Here is a 21,121-nt window from a genome sequence, read left to right as displayed (position 1 = left end):
AACCTTGATAATAACTAATATTTGTTAACAGTTTATGCATGTTTTGCACGAGTTCTTAGACAGTACAGAACATTCAATAATTCATTTCCTGTAGATATTTGATGACGTCAGCTCAAAGAATTACTCAATAAATATTGCACGGAATAGACGTAGAAAATGGCGTCAAATTACTTCGAACTTTTTTGTTGGTATTATTTAAAATAGATTCGCTGTTTTTTATGACAGAACCCAGTTATATTGATAAATACTTAATAATAACATGTTTAACATAGAAGATATTATAATTCCCTGGCTAATAATTTATTCACATAAAACAATTATATAATGCAAATTATACTTTCATGTTTTCTCGACGTGTCAAGAACCCTAGAGGACGAAAACATACGTCTCCTATTTGAGTTTGTCTGTCTGTCATCTCTGTGTCGATAATTTCCGAAACTACTGGAGCGATTGTGGTCAAATTTTAGGTGCCTGTTATGATCATGAATATTGTGTAGATGGCAAAACGCTAACCAAAATTCGCCAATCATCCCCACCAATAATTTGACGACGTCATTTTCAAATTTTACAATAATAAATGGTATTTAAATTTTGCTGCACTTGTGGTTTATGAATCCATCTAGATCTTTCAGCCTAGATATCCACATTTTTGGAAAAATCTAAATTATGAAACAATATTGTGCAATTTAACTTTGAAATTACAAAATCAAATGCTCTGAAATCTTATAAACCTTTTAAGATTATCGGAAGGCAAATTGATAATTACTAGAGATGTACCGACTGTAGGTTTGGCCGACTAACCGACTAGCCGATTGTTCGACCAGTAAAAACCGACTAGTCGGCCGACTGTTCGGCTTTGCTAAAACCGGTTGATAAATGCGACAGTGTGTTTTTTTTCTATTTCTCTGACTACCTTAAAAATTTGTTTTATTTTTAATAAAAGGAATAACTAAAGTTCCTTTGTTTTCCAAAAAATGTGTTAAATTTGTTTGGATAATTTTAACATTTAATTTTTTTTAGTAACTCAGTACAAAAATAAAGAATAACACAATTTAGGACCAGTTTAAACAATATTTTAACTAAGATTAAGTTGATCGCGCATTTAACAAGGCCATTAGCGACGTCTGATTGGCGTAGAGTCGGTCACATGGTACTTTAACGCGGGGTTAAAAATTAAATCGCAATTAAATATTTAATTGAGGTTCTGTAAACCGGGTTTAATTATTTTATACTAGCTGACCCCGTGAACTCCGTTTCACCTACAATTTAATTTTGAATCTGCAAAATCGAATTCCCTTGAAATCTTGCAGATGTTTTAAACATATGATAAGCATAATAAATTTTTATTCAAAATATATTTACTTGTCCCCTCCAAAAAATTATGGCGTCAACCCAAACTTTTGCCAAATGAGTCCTATCTAAAATGTCCAAAATAGGATGAGACTATACTTGTGATTTATCATTCCATTCATATTTTTTAGTTTTGCTTATAGGGGGTGTCTCAAAAAAATTAATCACTGAGTCAATTTATTTTATTGATTGAATCAAGAATTGCAAAAACTGAATTTTGAAATATTGCAGACGTTTTGAAGTTACTGTTTGACATGGTAGGTTTTCAATCAAAATATATCTGTTTATCCAGCCCAAAAACTTGAAGACGTCATCTCAAGATTTTGCCGAATAAATCCTATCTAAAATGTGGAAAATATCATCAGTATATTTTCGTAATTTATCACTGCATTCATATTTTTTAGATTTGCTTTTACAGTGACTCAAAAAAATATATGGATCAGTCAATTTATTTTAGTGAATAACTCAAGAGTTGCAAAAATGAATACTTTGAGATCTTGCAGACGTTTTAAAGTTATTGTAGGCATGGTAAATTGTTAAGAATATTTATTTATTCCCCAAAAAATTGATGGAATGGCTCACTCGATTTTCGCAGATAATTTTGGGAATCCAATACAGTTATTTTTAGTATTACACTGCACCAATCCAAGGTGGTATACCTACGTGTTGATAGTAAATGTTGATTAGGTCATCACAAAATTGTGTGAAGAAAAGACTCAACTCGAAAATGCTGAATATGTTTCATTATACTTTTGGTGCGAAGGAAGTTCTGTCGAAACAACGTTCGATCAATTTTTTGACAATGGTTGATATAAATAAAACTCAGTAGATGCTCGTACTCGAAATAGGAAGTATCTACTCGAATATCAAATCAAAATATTTCTAGTTTTTCTAGATGATACTAATACTTCAGTAAGTAACAGTTGATGCTCAAGTAGCATCTCGATACAACAAAAAAGGACAACAATGACAGTGTTCAACCATCAAGGCAAAAATCGAGTCACCAAAATATAAGTTAGTATGGGGTAGACACCTTGAGATGGGAATCTCTATGGCCAGTGTTAGAAAAAACGCACTGCACAATTTATGCATAAATAAAAGTTAATTACATGAAAAGTTTTCGATATTCCTGATAGTGTTTTTCAAACTGAATGCACCTTTTGACGACGTTCCACATTCATGAAAGTCACCATGTTTAGTTAAAATTCACTCTTACAACGATCCTACTGTTTTTCTAAGCTACTTTACAGACAGCTCAGTTATTTGCCACGCCGATGCTCATTTCTAGATTAAATGCTCATAAAACGCGTAGATGTTCAGTTTGTGGCCGGGGAGATACAATGTTTCCCAGTAGGTACTCAGTACATAGAGTAGATGTTCAGGTATATAGGAGTAATAATGAAGTAGGTACTTCGTACTTCGAATATAAGTATCTACTCAGTTTTATTCATACCACCCAATGTCTCGCTTCAATGTTTGACTATTATGTTGATTATGAGCACAACGCTGATCAACTTCCATATCCGTTTTTTTACGAAAAAACAAAGAACGATTTGAAATGCAATATACTTTTCACAATCGCACGATAGAATTAGTTTTGTATGACACGTCAGTTAGACGACAACCATTGAAATTAATTTGAAGTGACAATTCCCATACAAAATTTTTAGGATTTTTTGATTTTTTAGCTGTTCTTTTAAGTTTCCCCTATTTTTTTAATTTATAAACAATCCCCGTAATATAAAAATTTCTTCAAATCGGTCAAGCCGTTTTTGAGTCTTAGCGAGACTAATAGGAACAGCAATTGATTTTTATTTTATAGATGATTAATAAATGGGGGTTGGTGGTAGGTAGAAAGGTGAAAATTTAGGGTTATGTGTATTTTTGATGCCAAATCTTAGAAAAATAAAAATAAAAAAAATTGTCAAAAAAATAGACAAAATTTTTTTAGGGTGGGCCACCCTTATCACCTAGGGGTTTAAAAAATAGTTTACAACCTATTGTCAGACCTACCGAATAGACATAAAAAATTTCATACAAATCGGTCTACTCATTTCGGAGAAGTTCGGTTACAAACATTGTGACGCGAGAATTTTATACATAATGCATTATTATTTTAGAACAAATTTCATTACCATAAAAAAGGTTATACTGACTCGACCTTAAAAGATAGACATATGCTGTCGCGGACTTTTCTTTAGAACTTTTAGAGGGGAACAATTTCGTCATACATGATTTTTACGTAACTTTAACCGTTTAAGCAGCGTAAGCAACGGAAGCTGTAAAAGGAGGAATAATTTTCCCGTTTTTCCGAATTTTTCATTGCTACTTCGCTCCTAATGATCGTAGCGTGATTTTATATAGCCTATATGATACATGGACTATCCAACACAAAAAGATTTTTTGAATTTGAACCAGTAGTTTCTGAGATTAGCGTGTTCAAATAAGCAACAGCTTCAGCTTTATTATATAAGTATAGATGCTATTTTAATTTTAATAAAAAAAGCCGACCGATCGGCTGTTTAGCCGACCAGTCGCCGACTGCAGCCGACGATGAAAAACGGCCGAATAGTCGGCTTATCCGACCGGTCGGCCAGTAATCGGTACATCCCTAATAATTACAATTAAAATTTGTCTTTTTATGCCCCGCCCCCAATTAATGATGTCATCTTACAGTTTGGTCAAATAAATGTTAAGTAAATTTTATAAAATAATACATTGCTTCACTTGTGGTTTATGCATCCGTATTCAGTTTTTACTATAGACATCGAGATTTTTGTAAAAAAAAAAAACCTCTAGTTACTTGTTTTTCGTCTGTTTTTACTAAAACGTATGTCTATACTTATGTCAACGATATGTCAAAAAAGAGGTTTTTTTTTATCGCTAGTTATACTAAACAATATTTTTTGCATTTTCTTAAAGACATTTCAGATCTCTTTTTTTGTAGTTCCACCCAATTTTTTTAATGATATATTTTGAAACCAAAGTTTGTGGAAAGATAAATTTAGAAAGATTATTTTTTCCATACTAACATCTTTAGGTTGTTATTAATTTTTATAGATTTTTTATTATTTTTTATTTCTTTATTATAAGAGCCGTTTTACACGCCAAAGGATTACTACGAAAATATATGTTAGAAATTTTGAAAGAAAAATACATATTCTACATTTTGATGGTTGAGTGCGCAAAAAATTGGGTAGACGTTCAAAACGTAAACAAATGTTGATGTTTTAAATGTCTGCGCAATTTCTTGCGCACTTTACCCTAAAAATACACACCTAGAATTTTTTTCCAAAATTTATAACGTAAATTTTAGTAAGTTCCGTTGTAATTTTCGGAGTAATTCTGTGACGTGTAAAACGGCCCTAAGTATCATCGATTTTCAAAAAAATGTTCACTGCCGAATATTTAAAAGTCGATAAAAGAAAAAATTCTTCCTCTCCGTTACTCCTCTTCACTGCAATTGGAACATAGGTCTTCAACGAGTAATCACCATTCTTGTTATTCCTTGCTTTGACTTTGATTTCATTCCATTGTAGATTCAGTTTTCAAGCTCTCTATTCACATTTCTTCTCCAAGTATCCAACGAAGGTGGCTACTTTTATCAAAAGAATAAGTAGTAATATTAAAAAATATATATTTTCAGAATTGTTTCTGTTGTCATCTAAACGCACTATCAATTTGTGAACATAAGTATTTTTTCTTTTTTTTGTACTTCTTAAGAATACGATTTATTAATTTAAAAAAGATTCGTCGCTTTTTCATCTATCATGTAACGTAAATAACGTTTTGTGTCTACACTGGAACGTTGTGATCCTGTACCATCCAGTTTTTTCATGATATGCGTCGTAATAATTTTTTTCTTATTTAATTATTATTTTTAGTGTCATTTATAGAATTGTATTCCCGTAATCAGAAAAATGTTAATCAAAATTTCTAACTTTTTGGATCATTACTGATTCATTAATAATACCTACTGCTTGGCTTTTTCTAGTATCCTGTTCTGCCTATTGTTAAAACCGCCAGACAATCTTTCCTAGTTTCAAAATATAAACAAGACCATAGACCCCACACCGCAACCTCAGCTCTTCCTCTCCTAACCTACCGCAATTTCGCAAACCCTTTCTTCGCGTTTGCTCGGATGAGTCCTTGAAGGCCACAAGGCGCCCAGCCGTCTGGACCAGCCGCCCAGACGCACAGATGCGCCCTTTGGGGTGTTTCTTCATGGGTCGCGTGCCCCGCCGTCACCCATCTTAAGTCACAATACTTCATCCCCAGACGGCATTGTAGTTTGCATTCTCGCAGCATCTTGGTAGACGACACGAGCCCCGCCAGGTGTTATGCAAGTAGTTAGTAAGGAACCCCGCGGTCGTATTGTAAAGGAAAGTAAGGACCATCAGGCAAAAAGTCCTGTACTTGGGTCCTTTTGTATTGTGGTGCGCAAGACGACTAATCGAAGGGTGCCGAAGAAAAAAAACTGGGTTCGTTTACTACCCCTCCGGTCAGACTCGCTTTTGTGGGGCTTGCTTGGAAGTTTCGATTATGATTACGGGCTTTTGTCAAAGGACAGGATGGTTTTCTTTCGCGATTGCTTGGGGTTGGGGGATGCAGACGCTCGAGCTGGTTTCGAACCGTCTACCGTTAGGGGTTAGTGCATCAAGGCGCGGAATTGTTAACTGTACCGTTATGTCTGCTGCATTTTAATGATAACAGTAAATATGAATGTTTGAATAATAATTTCTCTAGTTAACGTCCAATTTAGGGAAAGTATTCAAATTATTGTCATGAAAATGAAGATTTTTTTTATCAAAAAACATCAATTCATTAAGTTATTAAATGACAAATTACAGATGACACTCCTGCAATTAGAACATGTGGTGTTTCTGGGTCGAGGTAGTTTTATTAGTATCATTACTATTATGACTGTAAAAACTTACTATTGTTCAAAAAAATTGGTCGAAAGTTATTTCGACAGAACTTCCCTCGACCCTGAAGCACAGCCTTTAAAAAATGATAAAATTTAATTTTCCGACATTTTACTTTTTTGTGATAGCCTCTATGGAATAAAAAAAAACAATATACAAAGTACTAGTCACAATGTAAGAAGAAGAAAAAAGACAGTTGTGATTCCCGAGAATGTTTCACATTTTGAAAAAAACAGTTGGGGGCCCCGAATAGGTTTGACCTTAAAAAAAGAAACATTTAGGGTCCCCGAGAAGGTTTCATCTTCTTTAAAAAAAAACCGTTGGGGACTTCGAGAAGGTTTCACATTCTTAAAAAGACAGTTAGGAGCCCCGAAAAGGTTTTCACATTCTCTAAAAAAAGACAGTTTGGGCCCCCGAGAAGGTTTCATATTCTAAAAAATATCTTTCGTACTGTAGGGGGCATGAAACGTCGAAAAAACATAAAAGTAGCCAGTCGTCCATTGGACTCGATTATAGTACTTCCTTCGCTTATACTCGGAAAGTAAAAAGAAATACAAAACATTCAATTAAAAATCTATACCATCATATAGTTAAACGATTAGATGTAATGTAAAGCAGAAGGTCCACAAAAAGATATATATATATATATATATATATATATATATATTTACATAAGGATTGATTGTTTAGAGAGTTGGCTACGGTCGGTTATAGCTGTAAGATAAACGGTGGTGTCAATAGATCAAAACGAGTTAGGAATAGAGAATTTTTAGTCTTCATTTCCAGCGGAATTCTTAAATCGACTTTATTTTTATTTTGACTCTTGTATTTAGGTAGTAACTTTCAAATAATCATTTCAAAGTTTGAGTCAGTTGAGATAAAACGTTACCAAAAATAAATTCACTTCAATCACTTTTTTAAGTTTTTTTTTTTTAAATCGAACAAATTTTTGGGCAGACTTTTTAGTTTTTCAGAAATATTCTGTTTCCGGTAAAATTTATGTATATGTAAAAGCGACACCCTGTATTTGTGTCGATCTAGTTTCAGTCGTACAAACAAACAAGTAATTCATTATACACCTTCAAAGTTTTTTCAATAAAAAACTTGGCTATATAGAGTGATTCCAGGAAATTGCATTCGTCTACAAATGCACTGACTAGATGCACTTATTTTTATTTTTTAGTAGACTCGTTCAGACCTGTTTTTGCAGCTTCGAAGAAAAGTTCGCAGCATATTGGTGACCTCATTTTTACACCTAACATTAAGGTTAATTGGATTTTTCATTGGTATCATCATAATTGCACCATAATAGCTATCATTGCCGACCAGATGGGATTATGGACTTGATTATTGACTGCATCGGCGTTTGCACGATCGCTTTTCGCTTGACCAAACCGGGAAGTGGGCAGTATATTATTGCCGCTTTTGGTGTAAAGTTATCCACACATAGCATTAATCAGGTGGGGTGACGTAGCCAGTGGCGACTCGACTTACGGGGCTTCTGTAGTAAAATTATACTTTCCTTGTTCAGCAAATTTTAGAGTGTAACCAAGATTAACGTCTCAAATTTTTATTCAAATTGACGTGGAACCAGGAATAATATCAACATTTTTGTCCGACAGAAAAAACTTAAGTCTTTTCAGTGCGAAAATCTAGGCTTGAATTCGCCGTGATCTTTAAAAACTTTCAATTTTTTTTTTTAGAAATTCAATCAGTTCCTCCAAGTGTATATCAAAAATTGACGAAAAATGTAGAATACACACACATTTAGCTACTTAACATAATAACATACTTATTTGATATTAACGATTAACACTAAATGGATTTAAATGCGATAAAAAACGAGAACAGGTTTTAATATAGTTATAAGGATCGACGAATTGCCTAGAGCCGCCACTGAACGTCGGTGACGCGAGTTCACTCCGGGCACCACCCCAAAACACCCCGGATCCAGATGTGTGATCCGGTCGTTCAAGCAGCTGGACACTGCCCTCCCGGAACTCCCCAACGTGAAATTACTTCACTCACATTGGGGCAAATTTATCATCACTATCACAGTTCTATAATTTTCTGCATATATGCAAATGATGGACGTCGCCAAAGGAAAATTTCGTTAGGCAGGTGGTGCCGAAGACGTCCGTTTTTGAAGAAAAATAGGGGACGAAATTCGGCAACAATAGAAAATTCTGGCCCGCACGGTTAGTTTACAATGAGAAACGCTGCAACAATGAAACCAAGAAGGTTCACAGGATGGGCCAGAACTAATAGTGATCATGATGTAACTTACTAGGTTAAGGGTGTAAACGCGACGGCGACTGTAGTTGATAAAATGTGAGCAGCTGCAATTTCTTTTGTTTGATAATGGCGTATTGCATACCTGTGTTGGCGATTTATAGCCAAGACGGTGAATTATATGCCTTGAAATTTGGTTTTATTTGTCGGCGTGCTTTTAGAGACGCAAAACGAAGAAGAATTATGCAAAGTATGCAAAACATGCGCATTAAGAATCGAAATCGGACTGAAGTGTACGTCTTAATTTTTACGTTGTGCTGCCTTGAACCAAAACGCAAATAAATATGGATGTGATGTCTAATATTAAATAATATACATATTTTTGCCAGATAACATAGAGATATGTATTGTTATGATCATTCATATTGTATTATTGTATTTGTAAACTTAACAGCCCCAACCACTTGGTAGAGATATTGTCATTTGTTTAAGATTGCGTATCACTAGACGTCGAACTAATACACCTGGTGGAATCCTTAAGAATTATGACCTTCTATAGTTACAACGAACTAAATTGCCCAATAGTTCGCATATATGTATCTTAATACTTTTACAACACATTAGAACCTACACTTTCGTGTAATTAATGATAATAAACATTGTAGAAGTTTTCTTATGTAAATTAAAATACCGTCCAGAGGAAAATTTAAAAAGGTCAATTTTCTACGTAATAATGTATTTATTTATTAGCAGAAATGTTGAACCTTTCTGCTTCTCGAGAGTAAGCTTAGAAACGTAATCTCCGAAATTATCAGACAAATTTTGGATATATTTTCAGAAAATTGTCGAAGTACCCAAAACAGTAACCAAAATTTGTTTATTCATACCCATTAAAAATATGACGTCGTCATCTCAAAATTTTATCTAATAAATACTGTGAAAAATGTGCAAAATAACATGGTTCAGTACTTGTGGTTTTTAGAATTTTGTTGAGAAAAAATTAAAATAGTACAATAGAATTTTATAGATTGTTTTAGAAACTATAAAACCGATTGCTCTGAATTTTGTAGTCCCTTAAACGTTGTCGAAGATGTAGTAAATCGCTAATCCTTGCAAAAACCCAGTGACGTCATTTTTTGAGTAAATCATGCTTGTGTGTATGTATTTTTTTCAGATTTTGAATTATTTTTTTTTGCACTATTAGTGAGTTTTTGATAACACAGGGGGTTCCAAGAAAAAATAATTTAAAAAATCGGAAAGAAGCGAAGCTTGTTTAACTGATTGTACTTTAGAGACGATGAAAGTTCTGTTCTTTCTGTTTTTATGATTTATTTTGTTTGTAAAGTTTAATCTATTAAGAAATGTCTTGCCAACTTACGTTGATTTTGTTGACATTATCAATATCTTAACTATATTATAAAATATGTGCTAAAAATAGGTAATCGAATAGATCTACATACGCAAGAAAATAAATTTGATTGATTTAAATTTTCACAACAAAACTGGTAAAATTTAATATTTCAGGTCTGTTTTATGTTAAAGATAATGTGCTGATCAAAAAATTAACATTTTTTTGCGTAAGAGTTTCAAAATTCTGGTATATAAAAATTGTCAAAAATCCCTGGACCAAATTTTTGAAAATATTAAATTTTAAAATTGAAAAATTAATTTCGTAATTCTGATTTGTTTTAATTAACTACATGTCTAATCGGCAGTTAAATAATTATTAGTTATTAATAATTCAATAATAATTTGCTATAATACGATCCTCAACGTTATTTTTTATTGTTGACAGATGTCATTTTTGACAGTTTTTATACAAATTTTAGACTGTCAATTAAATTTACATTAAAACGTATCAAAATTACGAAGTTAATTCATCAACTTTGAACTTTAATAGTTTGGTTCCGGAGTTTTTTTAACCATTCTTGCGTGTTCTTCACAACGCACCATCGAGCATATACGTCATTTTTTCACTTTAGAAGCTTCATGACGTCATTAATTAAATGACTAATTTATTCTATTGTAACAAAGGGCCATGGGTCAGTTGTGCGCCGCAGTAAAAAAATCTGTAGTTGGTCCTAATCTCGCAGGACATTTGCGCGGACAGTACGCTGTGGTCAGAAAGATTTTGCATATAATTTTAGAGGTTAATACAAGCACCAAGGGTCATTTGTTGTGACAGAATTTTTTATTGTTCTTCGTCTTTCTGCAGTAGGTTCAACCAAGAAATTTGTTGAGAAACTACTTTATTTTTTTATATCCATGGGAAACACTTTCTACAAAAGCAAATCTGCTGATCGTTTTCTTTTTATACATATTATTTAAATTACTAATATATCTAATATACCTATATTACTACAACCTTCTATTAAAAACGCTGAAGACTATGACAGTTTTCGAGTTTTTTCGTTCCTGTGTCGCTAAGTAGAATTGATGGAACTGTAATATAGGAGGCTAGAAGGTTGCTTTCTTTTTATCATCTGGTCTCTAGTTCTAGGTATGTATAATCCCTTATTTGCGTGTCCCATGATCTTTTTGGGAATTAGACCAACCACAAAGAGTAACTGACCTCCGCGCGCAATTGACCAATACCCATCATGAAATCTAACCAATTCAGGACGCAGAACTTTTACGAACAGTAACCAAAAATTATTGTCTAAGAAAAAATGCAAAAAAAACTATCAAATACAATAATTTTCACTGAATCGTGTAAGTGATAACTATGATTTTGGAGTTGTACAGCCCCCATTTGGATTCTGTTTAACACCGTTATGACGTCACGTGTAGATCTCACGCTGTTGAAAGCTGCAAAGACCACAAATCTCGATTTTCAAGATTATTTTTAGATATTTTTTTGCAAATTTCAAATTTTGGTCTACTATCCCTTTCCAATTTGAAATCTTGATATTAAAACAATTGTCATCAAAAAGTGTTGTATTAAGAAATGATTACGGGCTCAATTTGAAACTCAAAACGACTTTAAGTGTACTTTTCGAAATTTTTTTTCCCGTTCACTTTACATGTGTGAGGTAGATTTTTTAATTATTTATGTAGTGTTTTTTTAAAATCTTCAGTCGGTTATATTAAATTTGAATTTTTGCAAATGGCATAAGAGATATACTTCCGTTACATTTAAATTTCTTTCAACAGGAAGCACTCACCCAAAAATCTTTTAAACTAACAAGACACGAAAGGGTGACATCCTCTCCACCCAAATCTTTGATTTTATATTCATCAGTTTAACTAAGCCCTGCTCCTCCCAAGGGTGAAAGTTCGATTCATATTTATATGAGATTCCGGTACCCTACACAAAAAGCTCCCTCATATTTCCTTGCCCCCGTGTCGTATATCAAAGACCAACTCTAAATTACTAAACACCATCGCAAAAAATCCCCAAATTAAAAATAAACACTCCAAGGATAAATCTTCATTACCCCCCTATTGTGTAAACGATTGAGCAAACATTCTACCTGCGTTCTTTTGTCCTCAAAAAATCAGAGCCGCACCTTTGTTACCATTTGCCAATTTCGTGTGAAAGTTCCTGTTTTGCTCAAAAACACACAATGACGATAGCTCGGTCGACGACTTGTAGCGTCCAATCCAGAGTTCATGTCAGAGGGTAATTTCTGACTTCAATAATTACATCGAAGGCAGGTGGCAGACATAAGGCAGGTAGTATTACGTCCGTTTTATAGAATGCACCTTGCGTTGTCCGCGAGATGCTCATTAAGGTGTTTTTAAATCTCCAGACATCGAACACATGCCGTCCGACAGCTTCCATCGGTACCAAAGTTTGTTGTTGTTTTGGTACGACTTTGATTTCGCAGAGCTTGGGTGACATGTCGTAACGTTGTCTTCGGCTCGTGTACCGGTTGCACCAACTGTTGGACTTGCCCGTAATTAATTGAATGTCTTGTAGAAACCGAAAACCGATCTGTTGTAAGTAAGTGCATCAAGCGTAACCATCAACGTACAAATAATACGCGCGTGTCTTGCGGCGTGTGCTGTCTTCGGAGGGCAGACGGTACGACAAGAACTGAAGTTTTTAATAAAATGGGGTTACAAAGTAGAACGTATGCAAAATGTTTCATAAACGGAAAATAAAGCTTTCGTTACTTGTGAAACAATTCGTTGATTTGAAAATAGGATGCGAAAGATACATTTTTGCTGTAGGTACTCAAACCCGGAAATTTTTGAATTTATAAAGATGTTTATAATATTGTCATGTCCTTTATAGGTGTGTCTGAATATTAATAACAACTGGAGATAATTATAGAGACGATTTGTATTCAGGTAGTTTACACTTTTGTTTTTATATATATGCATACTTGTAAAAATTATTTATTATCTTGGAATATAAATCAAGGCTCCACAACGATGAAATTATTTGAAATTATCAACATTTTCTCTTTCATTTGGGTGGTATTTGTTGTAATATGTGCAATGTTAGGGTTTCCATAACATCACGACGGTGTGGAAAATTTTATGACTTGAGTATGACGGTCGAAGAGCACAATAGCAGGGTTAGTGACGATTGTAAAATGACCAGTGATGGTCATCCTTCAATGAAATTATAGGGGTGGTAATTGAAAAAATTGAGGCCCACAGAAACGAAATGGCAAAAACATATTTAGAATGTTGGAAACCATAAAATACGAGTATATACTAACTTAATGTTTGTGATGTGGGTAGGTGCTAAAACGGAACGGTTATTGCTTGCAGCTTAATAATAAATGATGAACTTTTTATGCAAGCAATATCAACATCTAGTAAGGACACATATATTAAGTTGGAAAAGTGAAGTGTAATACATAATAACAGTGCTGTATTCCCAAATTTTCTGAAAAATCGGGTGAGCCATTCTTGATTTGATCAATTGATCATTAATTTTTTTTAACCATTCTGCATAAGCAATTCTAGATAAGGTGTCACCCATAACAACCATATACAGCATTGATACAAACACATTATTCGAATAAACCATGAACTCAGAATAGGGAGCGGAGACGGCGACGGTCACAATTTACGATTGTCTCTGCTTGTTTAATAACTGCTCAATTCTTTGAATGCAAATAATCTTTCTTAGCATTTTGTAATTACAGAAAAAACAGGGTTTTCTTTATATAAAAAATTGCTCCAAAGTAATTTACACCACCTGTACAGTCCGCCAAATTCAGCTTTTTCAAAAAGTTTTACTAAGAAAAATATTAAATAATACAAATTATAATAACAAAGAAAATCATAGCAAATTCATAATCTACGAGTACAGGAGTGAGGGGACATCATCAAATTGTTGGTTAACACAACGTTCCTAATATACATTTAAATTTTGACAACAATCGGTGGCAAGGCGAGTTTTTAAAACTTTGCTTACTTACCAAGCGTAAGCTAAGGAAGTATAGTAATTGAGTCCATCGAACGAATGGCCACTTTTATATTTTCTCGACGTACAGTACGAAAACAGTAGACTCCCGTTTCCGTCTGTCTGTCTGTATCCATTTTTATTAGACATAATCTCCGAAACTGCTGGACTGTTGTTGTCAACTTTTGTATGTATATTAGAAATATCATGGTTAAATGCTAACCGAAATTTGGCTAATCATCCCCACCAACACTTTGATGACGTCATTTCAATGAATGGTATTTTAAAATGAATTGAATATTACACAAAAATATGCTCTGTTTTTTCGCTAAACGTTCAAATTTTCGTAAAAACATTTGCAAGATATAATAACGTTTTATTCCCAACACGGTTTGTACGATCTCGTGCCGCAGTGGGTGTAACAGAAAGAAGGCGACCTGCGGTAATGCGATTGTGGGTTCGATGCCCAATTTGACCGTTTTCTTTTTTTTTTCTTGCATTGGTATAACGCTGTGACTACTTTGCTTTTATTCTGTAACTAGAATTATCCATGTCTTTATATAATAATGATAAAATAAAAATTATAACATAAATAAACACTTGAACTTTAGATTGCTATTATCGAGTGCTGATGGATAAAGGGTGTTATTTATGCCTCTGTTTTCCCTTTACAGCTGAAAGTCGTAAAATCAAATTTTATAATTTTTTAAAGAACTTGATTTGTTGGATTACACTTACAGCCTTCGATCAATTTTTTATTGATTAAATTAAGAACCTCATTTTTTAACCTTGCTTATGCAGGGTCACTCAAAAAAATTATTGTGTCAGTCAAATTATTTTATTGAATAAATCAAAAATTGCAAAACTGAATACTTTGAGATTTTGCAGGCGTTTTAAAGTTATTGTAAGCATGGTAAATTGTTAATCAAAATCTATCTGCTTATTCCCCCACAAAATTTTCTCGAATAAATTCTAGGCAAAATGTGCAAAGTATGATGAGTTTTTACTTGTGATTTATCATTGCATTCATATCTTTTAGACTCGCTTAAACAGGTGGCTCAAAAAGTTAATGAATGAATCAATTTATTTAATTGATTAAATCAGGAACAGCTCACTTCATTTTTCCAGAAAATTTTGGGAATACAATACTGTTATTTTTAATATTTCACTGCACCAATCCAAGTTGTGAAGAATATTTTTTCAGCTAACAGAGGGTGAAGATTCGTTGGAACTTTTCAATGTTATGATCGATACTAGTGTTGCGCGAATAGAAGAGAGATTAAAAAATATACCTAAGATTACTTCCAATTTCAAATTGTCATTCACTGATAACTAATATAAAAATTTCTGCAGAATTAGAAAAACCCTCAAGAAATTTTGGAAAACTGTATGTAATGATGTAAATCAAGACTTAATTGAAGATTTTTTTATCAAGACAACTAAGTAATTTTAAATGAAAACGATGTAAATTCCGTCCAAGACATTTTGTAATGCATTTTAAATAATAATAATTATAACGAACTATTTCCGAATGTAGATATTGTTTTAAAAATTTTCTTTAAGTTGCCACTTTCTACAGCAAGTGCAGAGCGTTCTGTTAGTAAAATAAAATTACTAGAGAATTGTCTTCGATAAAGTGTGTGTGAAGAACGTTTAAACGGACTTGCTACATCGAGTATCGAAAAATAAATTTCAAAAAGTTTACAATTTTTCAATGTTATAAATAAGGTCACAATTTTTTTTCCACTCGGCCCCCTTTGCAAAGAAGACCGGTCCTGCTATCAACATGGTTTTATATCTTACAAATCAACTGTTACTAGTTTGGTGTATAAAAGTATTGACATTGCACAGGGGTCTATCTTGTGTCCACTGTTCTTCGAAATATTCAGCAATGGCGTTACGTCTGGTCTTAATACACACTATTCTAAATCTAAATATTTTGTGATATTCACCGATAATTTCATTAAAGCTTGCAGATTTTATATTTCCTAAAAATTGTGTGTTATCGCTGAACGGTAAATACTTATTTCCGATGTGTAGAAAAACAGCTTTGAAGCTCAGTTTCTAAGAATCGATGAAAAACTTCATTCTCCTGCATTTTATTCATAGCCCAATGCAAACATTTAATTCTCAGTGTTATTGCAAAAGGAAAACCCCTCTTCAGTTGAGAAAATACTGTGATATCTAATTCTCTCACCTACGGATTAACTGTAAAAATAAAACACATGTCTAAAGAACAGACATTACCGTATCTTAGGGAATATGTTTTGATGGGCATTTAAAAATGTGTTACCTAAATTTCGCAAAATGTATATAGATCTCACTGGTTCAAAACCTAGATTATCTCTAATAGTAACAATTTTTATTGTGTATATTTTTTTAATATAAAGTGATTTAATTTGTGCCATTATTTCTGTAATTTTAGAATGAAAATTTATTAAACATATACATGTTTATTAACGACCTTGGAGTTTTTTTCCTTCATTAAGATACATTTATTTTAAGAGTGGCCTGTTCGTTACGTAACTACTTCACCACAAAATTTACAAATTTGTTTTAAATAATCAGAAAACGAATGTATATCCAAATTAGAATCCAATTTAAGCTCATCGAACAAAATATTCGGTTATTTTTTCAGCTGCATTTATTTTGCACTGGATTTAAATTAATGTATAGCCCTTTAGGGTTTATATTTCATAGTTCTGATAAAATTTTACCTGCACGGACTTCGATGCAGCCGATATAGCCTACAAAGAGCTTCAGCAAACACTTTAACTCACCCGTGTGTTCAAGACGGGTCAGAGTGTGCCATAAGGAAACGCGAGCTCGTAGGGATGAAACCGTGAAAGAGGGCACAAAAAATTGCCGCACCACCTGCTCCTCGTACTATCGATATTTTCCTACCTTTACCTTGGCATATGTTTCTAGTTTCTTAACCTCGCGTGTTGTTATCGGGGGACTAGAACGAAGGAAACTCTCTACAACGTAGTGAAATTAATAAAACATAAAGATAGGGGCGAGCAGGGACAACGACATCGTGACACCTGGAATATATACGTTCCTGCGGCAAGACTAGCGATTAACGAACGATACCGCTTAGAAAAAATGTCTTGATATGAAAAGACCCTTCCGAAATGCGTCATAAAAACTGTGGCAGAACGCCTAACAAAAAGCATGTGACATCAAAAGAGAGGTCGAAGGTTTTAAATATGTCGTGGTGCAGGAAAAAACGACTTTTGTTGGTGGAAGGAACTGGTAACGTAGAAAGGAGCTTGTCGAATCGTGAACTACCGTATAAATACAAATTTATGATTCATTTATCGATTAGTACTTTTGTTGTTAATTAAAGCAAATCCGTTAATTTTTCGGTTAATTTTATCGTCAACAAGAAAAAGATTCTATGAATCAGAAAACTCAAAAAAAGTGTTTTTATTGCACCGAAAACAAAACAGCAGCTGCAGATTTAAAAATGCAGTCAAACATAATAAAGAAAAATATAAGTATGTTTTTATTCGTCAGTATAATCAAATATAATTACTTAATTACAGGCTAGACAATCCACAATGACTATAAAAAAGAAATAATCGTTACGATTTTGTCCAATAAACCTTGAGACATTAATTGAAATTCAAAATTTAAGTTTTATAAAGTAAACAAGACATGCATCAGGTTGGTAATTACCCGATTTCCTTCAAGATTGCAGTCATAGACTGATCCTGTCTTCAATAGTTTGAAAATTACTAAATTAGATTCTGTCTAATAACAAAACAAAACAAAAATTAAGAGGAAATACAATTCACAACAAACTTTTTGAAATATCAACACTAATAAAACCTTAACGTACCTATTTATCACGTAATACTGAACTTTACTGATTTTTTTTTTCTTTGTTACAGAACCGTCTCTTATACAAACTCCTCCGTCTGCCATAGCTGCGGCATGTATATGTTCGGCAGTTCGAGGCTTGAAGTTGACGTCGGCGAGTGCCGCAACGAGTGATGTTTGCTCAATGCTGGGCTTGGAGTCAGAAACTTTGGAATTTCTTGTGGGGTTAGTGGACACCGCCGTCGACAAAGTTGTGCCGAAAACCCCCGAGAAAACAACCAAGACAGTAGAAGATTACGAAAGTCCTCAGTATCCACAACCAGAAACGCCGACTGAAGTTGAAAACATCTACTTCTAATTTGTTGACGGTCAATTTGTTTGTTTTAAATGTTAGATTTAATTTTATTGACGAATTTTAGACAAGTTTGAAGTAATGTTGTGTTGCAAGATAACCAAAAAGACAGAATTCAAACTGATGTTGAATTCTTGTAAATTATGATCTCTTTTTTACCAGTAGTATTGAAGATTAAATGTAGTTTAGAATAATGACTTCATCAAGGCGGACGTTTTTGTGAAGGTTAATGTTTGATCTCAAATTCATAAATATTTAAAATAGTATAAAATAGTGTATGGATGTGTACCACGGCGCGATGAAATGTAAATTTGTGGGCATCTCGTATCTTTAAGGAACTCTACTGTGATTCCATCAAACCACTCTAAAATTCTTTTAAATTACTGGTACTTGTGGACGAAAAGCTTTTAAAAAATTGTTTTTTTGGTTTACTTTTTTTTTTGGTTATTGGTTTGTTATCTAGTCTTTAGTTTTGTATTCACGTTAGTTAATTTTTTTTTTCACATATTTATAGTAGCATAATATACTCAAATAGCATTATACTTTATGTATGTTGTATTATTACACATTTACTATGTATTTATTTTTATCTTCTAATAACTTATTCTAAGACCAAAGTTTTTTTAAGTTGAGTACTTAAAGTGTTCAATATTATTTTTTTATATGTAATTTTTATAGGCCATTTTCATAAAATGTACTACAAATCAGAAGTTTTCATTAAAACTGAATTTTTGAAATATCTATACTATTTTTATTTCCCCTAGTTTTAGTATCAAAATTGCATAATTTAAAAATCAATCTTAAAAATTATAATAAATAACAAATAAGCTTATTTAAATAATTTTTGTTGGTTGGAAGTGCTGATAATAGCCACGAGTAAAATCCACCATTAAATCTGCTTGACATTCGGGTAAATCACCAATATTTGTGCCTGGGGATCCTCCATACCTTGTAAAAGGAGGTACGACAGTTTCAGGAGCAAGAACTGTATTATCTTCAATCAGACAACAGTCTTTCAAAATACACCTCCGGCCCTAGAAAAAAATAATTTTAACGAAACGCAAACAATACATTAGAAACATTTACAATAACACAATTTTTGCCTATGTATACATATGATCCCACAACGGCCGCACTCACAACCGAGCGTTCTCCAACAAACACATGATCGCCCATTGTTAGTGGGAAAAACGCCACTCTGAAAATTTAAATGTTCATTTTAAACTCAAAAGTTTAAGAATGCCTTACCCTTTGCTAAATTTTTTGTAAGGTGGTCGTATGACAGCTTCTTTGCTTATTATGCAGTAACGCCCTGTTCGAACGTTTGCTAAGTCTCCTCGAATAATAGCTTCCGCCTGAACTATCACTTTGCCTTGCAATATAATATTTTGAGAGCCGCATAATACTGTTTGACGACACACTTTGTTGCCGGAAGCCTGGAATTTGGGGATTGTTAACGCCTTATTGTCGGAATTGAAGTTCGAAGAAATGAGACTTACCGTTTCAACGTATTCGTTTTTATTGTAGTTTATTTCGCGCAGTTCCATTGTGTTTAAATTATTGAAAACACTTCAATTCTAGATAATTTTGTGTACACTACCATATAACCTAACTTGACAGATGTCAACGTGAGCTGTACTGTCACTTCTGTCACTTTGACAAGCTCTAATCGGATAATCGATGCAAATTTTTGTTGGTTCACGAATTGAAAATTGTTAGGCAACCAGTTATACATGACTCTAAAGAAGAGCCCTGCAACCCACAATACAGCTTAAGAAATCTCAATTGAATTTATAAAAATCTGTAAAAAGTGGAACTTCAAATCGCCGTTTCTAGTCATCTTTTTTATTATCCCTCAATATTATTTCAAATCAAAATGAACAAAATAAAATTACATAATGAAGTTTTTTTCAAACAACACGTGATTGGTTAACTTGAGTTTTTTGAAGAAACTACAAAATATAATAATTGTAATGTATACTTTCTAGATATTTATACACATAGTTATCCATTACAATCTTCAACAAATATTGATCAGTTCAAGTGGCACTACAGTATGTTTTAGAAATAAAAGCACTTACTAATGAAAAATTTTTATTTTCAATAATTATTCTTGACTTGCGTCAACATTTTCCGTCTGCAGTCCCTTGAAAGTTGCAGCAGGGACATACGTAACTAAAGTAAAAAGTTTGTTAACTGAATCCTCATCGTCGTTTCTCCTACGAGACAAACGAACACGAATCCTGAATGGAACATTTCTAAAAAAAAAACACTTAGTATGTATAGTTAATAATAATGATAGTACGAACCTGATTCCCTTGGACCACAACTGCTTGTTTAAACGGGTATCTATCCTCACGTCTGGTGTGCCCATTTGCTGTTCGGCGAATTTCCGGATTTCCTTCACAGCACGAGGGGCACGTTTCTTAAAGCTAATTCCATGTAGCCTTTTGTGAAGGTTTACGGTGTATTCGCGTGTAACCACCTCGTTGATGGCGGATTTTCTGCTTTTTTCACCCTTTTGCTTGGCCATGGTGACTACAACAGAGACATAACCTATACAATCACTCACATTGATTATGATCAAATTGAAAAGAAAATAAAACACAAATACGTGTTGAAATGTACTAAATATGTAAAATAGGGCACCTTTGAAACATTAAGATTAAAGTCTATGTTAAAATAAGCTTGATGATTGCAGATTTACTAAATAAATAAAAATCCAGCAACATACCTTTGACAGTTGTCAAAACGAAGGAATGGTAGGAATTTTCAATACCGACAGTAGCGACACCATTGCTGCGGTTTCTTGATGTTGGTAAGATTGGGCACTACTGAATGGAATTATGTTAGTAACCTGTATATAACACACAATGGTTATATTGTTATTGAACAGATGGTTCTGGATTCTGGATTCTTAATTTATGGGGGCTGACCGTAGCCAGCCGGCACTTAGGCCTCGCCTTTGGGCCCATTGTACCTTCCCCAAGTCCATATCAGGGTGTTTTCCCGCTCCTCTACTCGTCAAGCCATCCAACTGCTTGAATGTACTTGAGTAATGCAGAGGGTGGA

The 21,121-nt window shown here is 33.4% G+C and overlaps 3 protein-coding genes across 4 annotated transcripts in view; 1 reads left to right on the top strand and 2 right to left on the bottom strand.

The window, feature by feature from the left end:
• The window catches only part of LOC135129512 (G1/S-specific cyclin-D2-like), a 56,945-nt gene extending 38,221 nt beyond the window's left edge, over positions 1-18,724 (top strand). The window contains exon 5 of the mRNA XM_064056681.1: positions 17,769-18,724. Coding sequence (XP_063912751.1) covers positions 17,769-18,055 — 287 coding nt within the window. The 3' untranslated portion in view covers positions 18,056-18,724. The remainder of the gene's footprint in view (positions 1-17,768) is intronic.
• A 53-nt stretch (positions 18,725-18,777) lies between these two features.
• On the bottom strand, positions 18,778-19,725 carry LOC135129533 (dynactin subunit 5). Its single transcript, XM_064056702.1, has 4 exons — positions 19,549-19,725; positions 19,298-19,485; positions 19,136-19,247; positions 18,778-19,083 (listed from the first exon to the last, which is right to left on the bottom strand). Exons 1-4 carry the CDS (start codon positions 19,594-19,596, stop codon positions 18,883-18,885), a joined length of 549 nt encoding a protein of 182 aa, XP_063912772.1. The 5' UTR covers positions 19,597-19,725; the 3' UTR covers positions 18,778-18,882.
• Positions 19,726-20,130: 405 nt separating this feature from the next.
• On the bottom strand, positions 20,131-20,889 carry Rpl31 (Ribosomal protein L31). 2 transcript variants are annotated; one of them, XM_064056649.1, is made up of 3 exons: positions 20,784-20,889; positions 20,359-20,587; positions 20,131-20,307 (listed from the first exon to the last, which is right to left on the bottom strand). In XM_064056649.1, the coding sequence occupies exons 2-3, from the start codon at positions 20,580-20,582 to the stop codon at positions 20,157-20,159; spliced, it is 375 nt and encodes a 124-aa protein (XP_063912719.1). In that variant the 5' UTR covers positions 20,583-20,587; positions 20,784-20,889; the 3' UTR covers positions 20,131-20,156. The 2 variants fall into 2 exon arrangements, with proteins under 2 accessions (XP_063912719.1, XP_063912727.1); XM_064056657.1 differs by lacking the exon at positions 20,784-20,889 and adding an exon at positions 20,699-20,780.
• Positions 20,890-21,121: the final 232 nt, after the last annotated feature.

The sequence above is a fragment of the Zophobas morio genome, unplaced genomic scaffold, assembly GCF_036711695.1.
Source record: "Zophobas morio isolate AGI-343-1 ecotype UQ-CSIRO unplaced genomic scaffold, CSIRO_AGI_Zmor_V1 ptg000002l, whole genome shotgun sequence".
Lineage (NCBI taxonomy): Eukaryota > Metazoa > Arthropoda > Insecta > Coleoptera > Tenebrionidae > Zophobas > Zophobas morio.
Note: the sequence above shows the minus strand (reverse complement) of the source record. Positions and strands in the feature narration are given on the sequence as shown.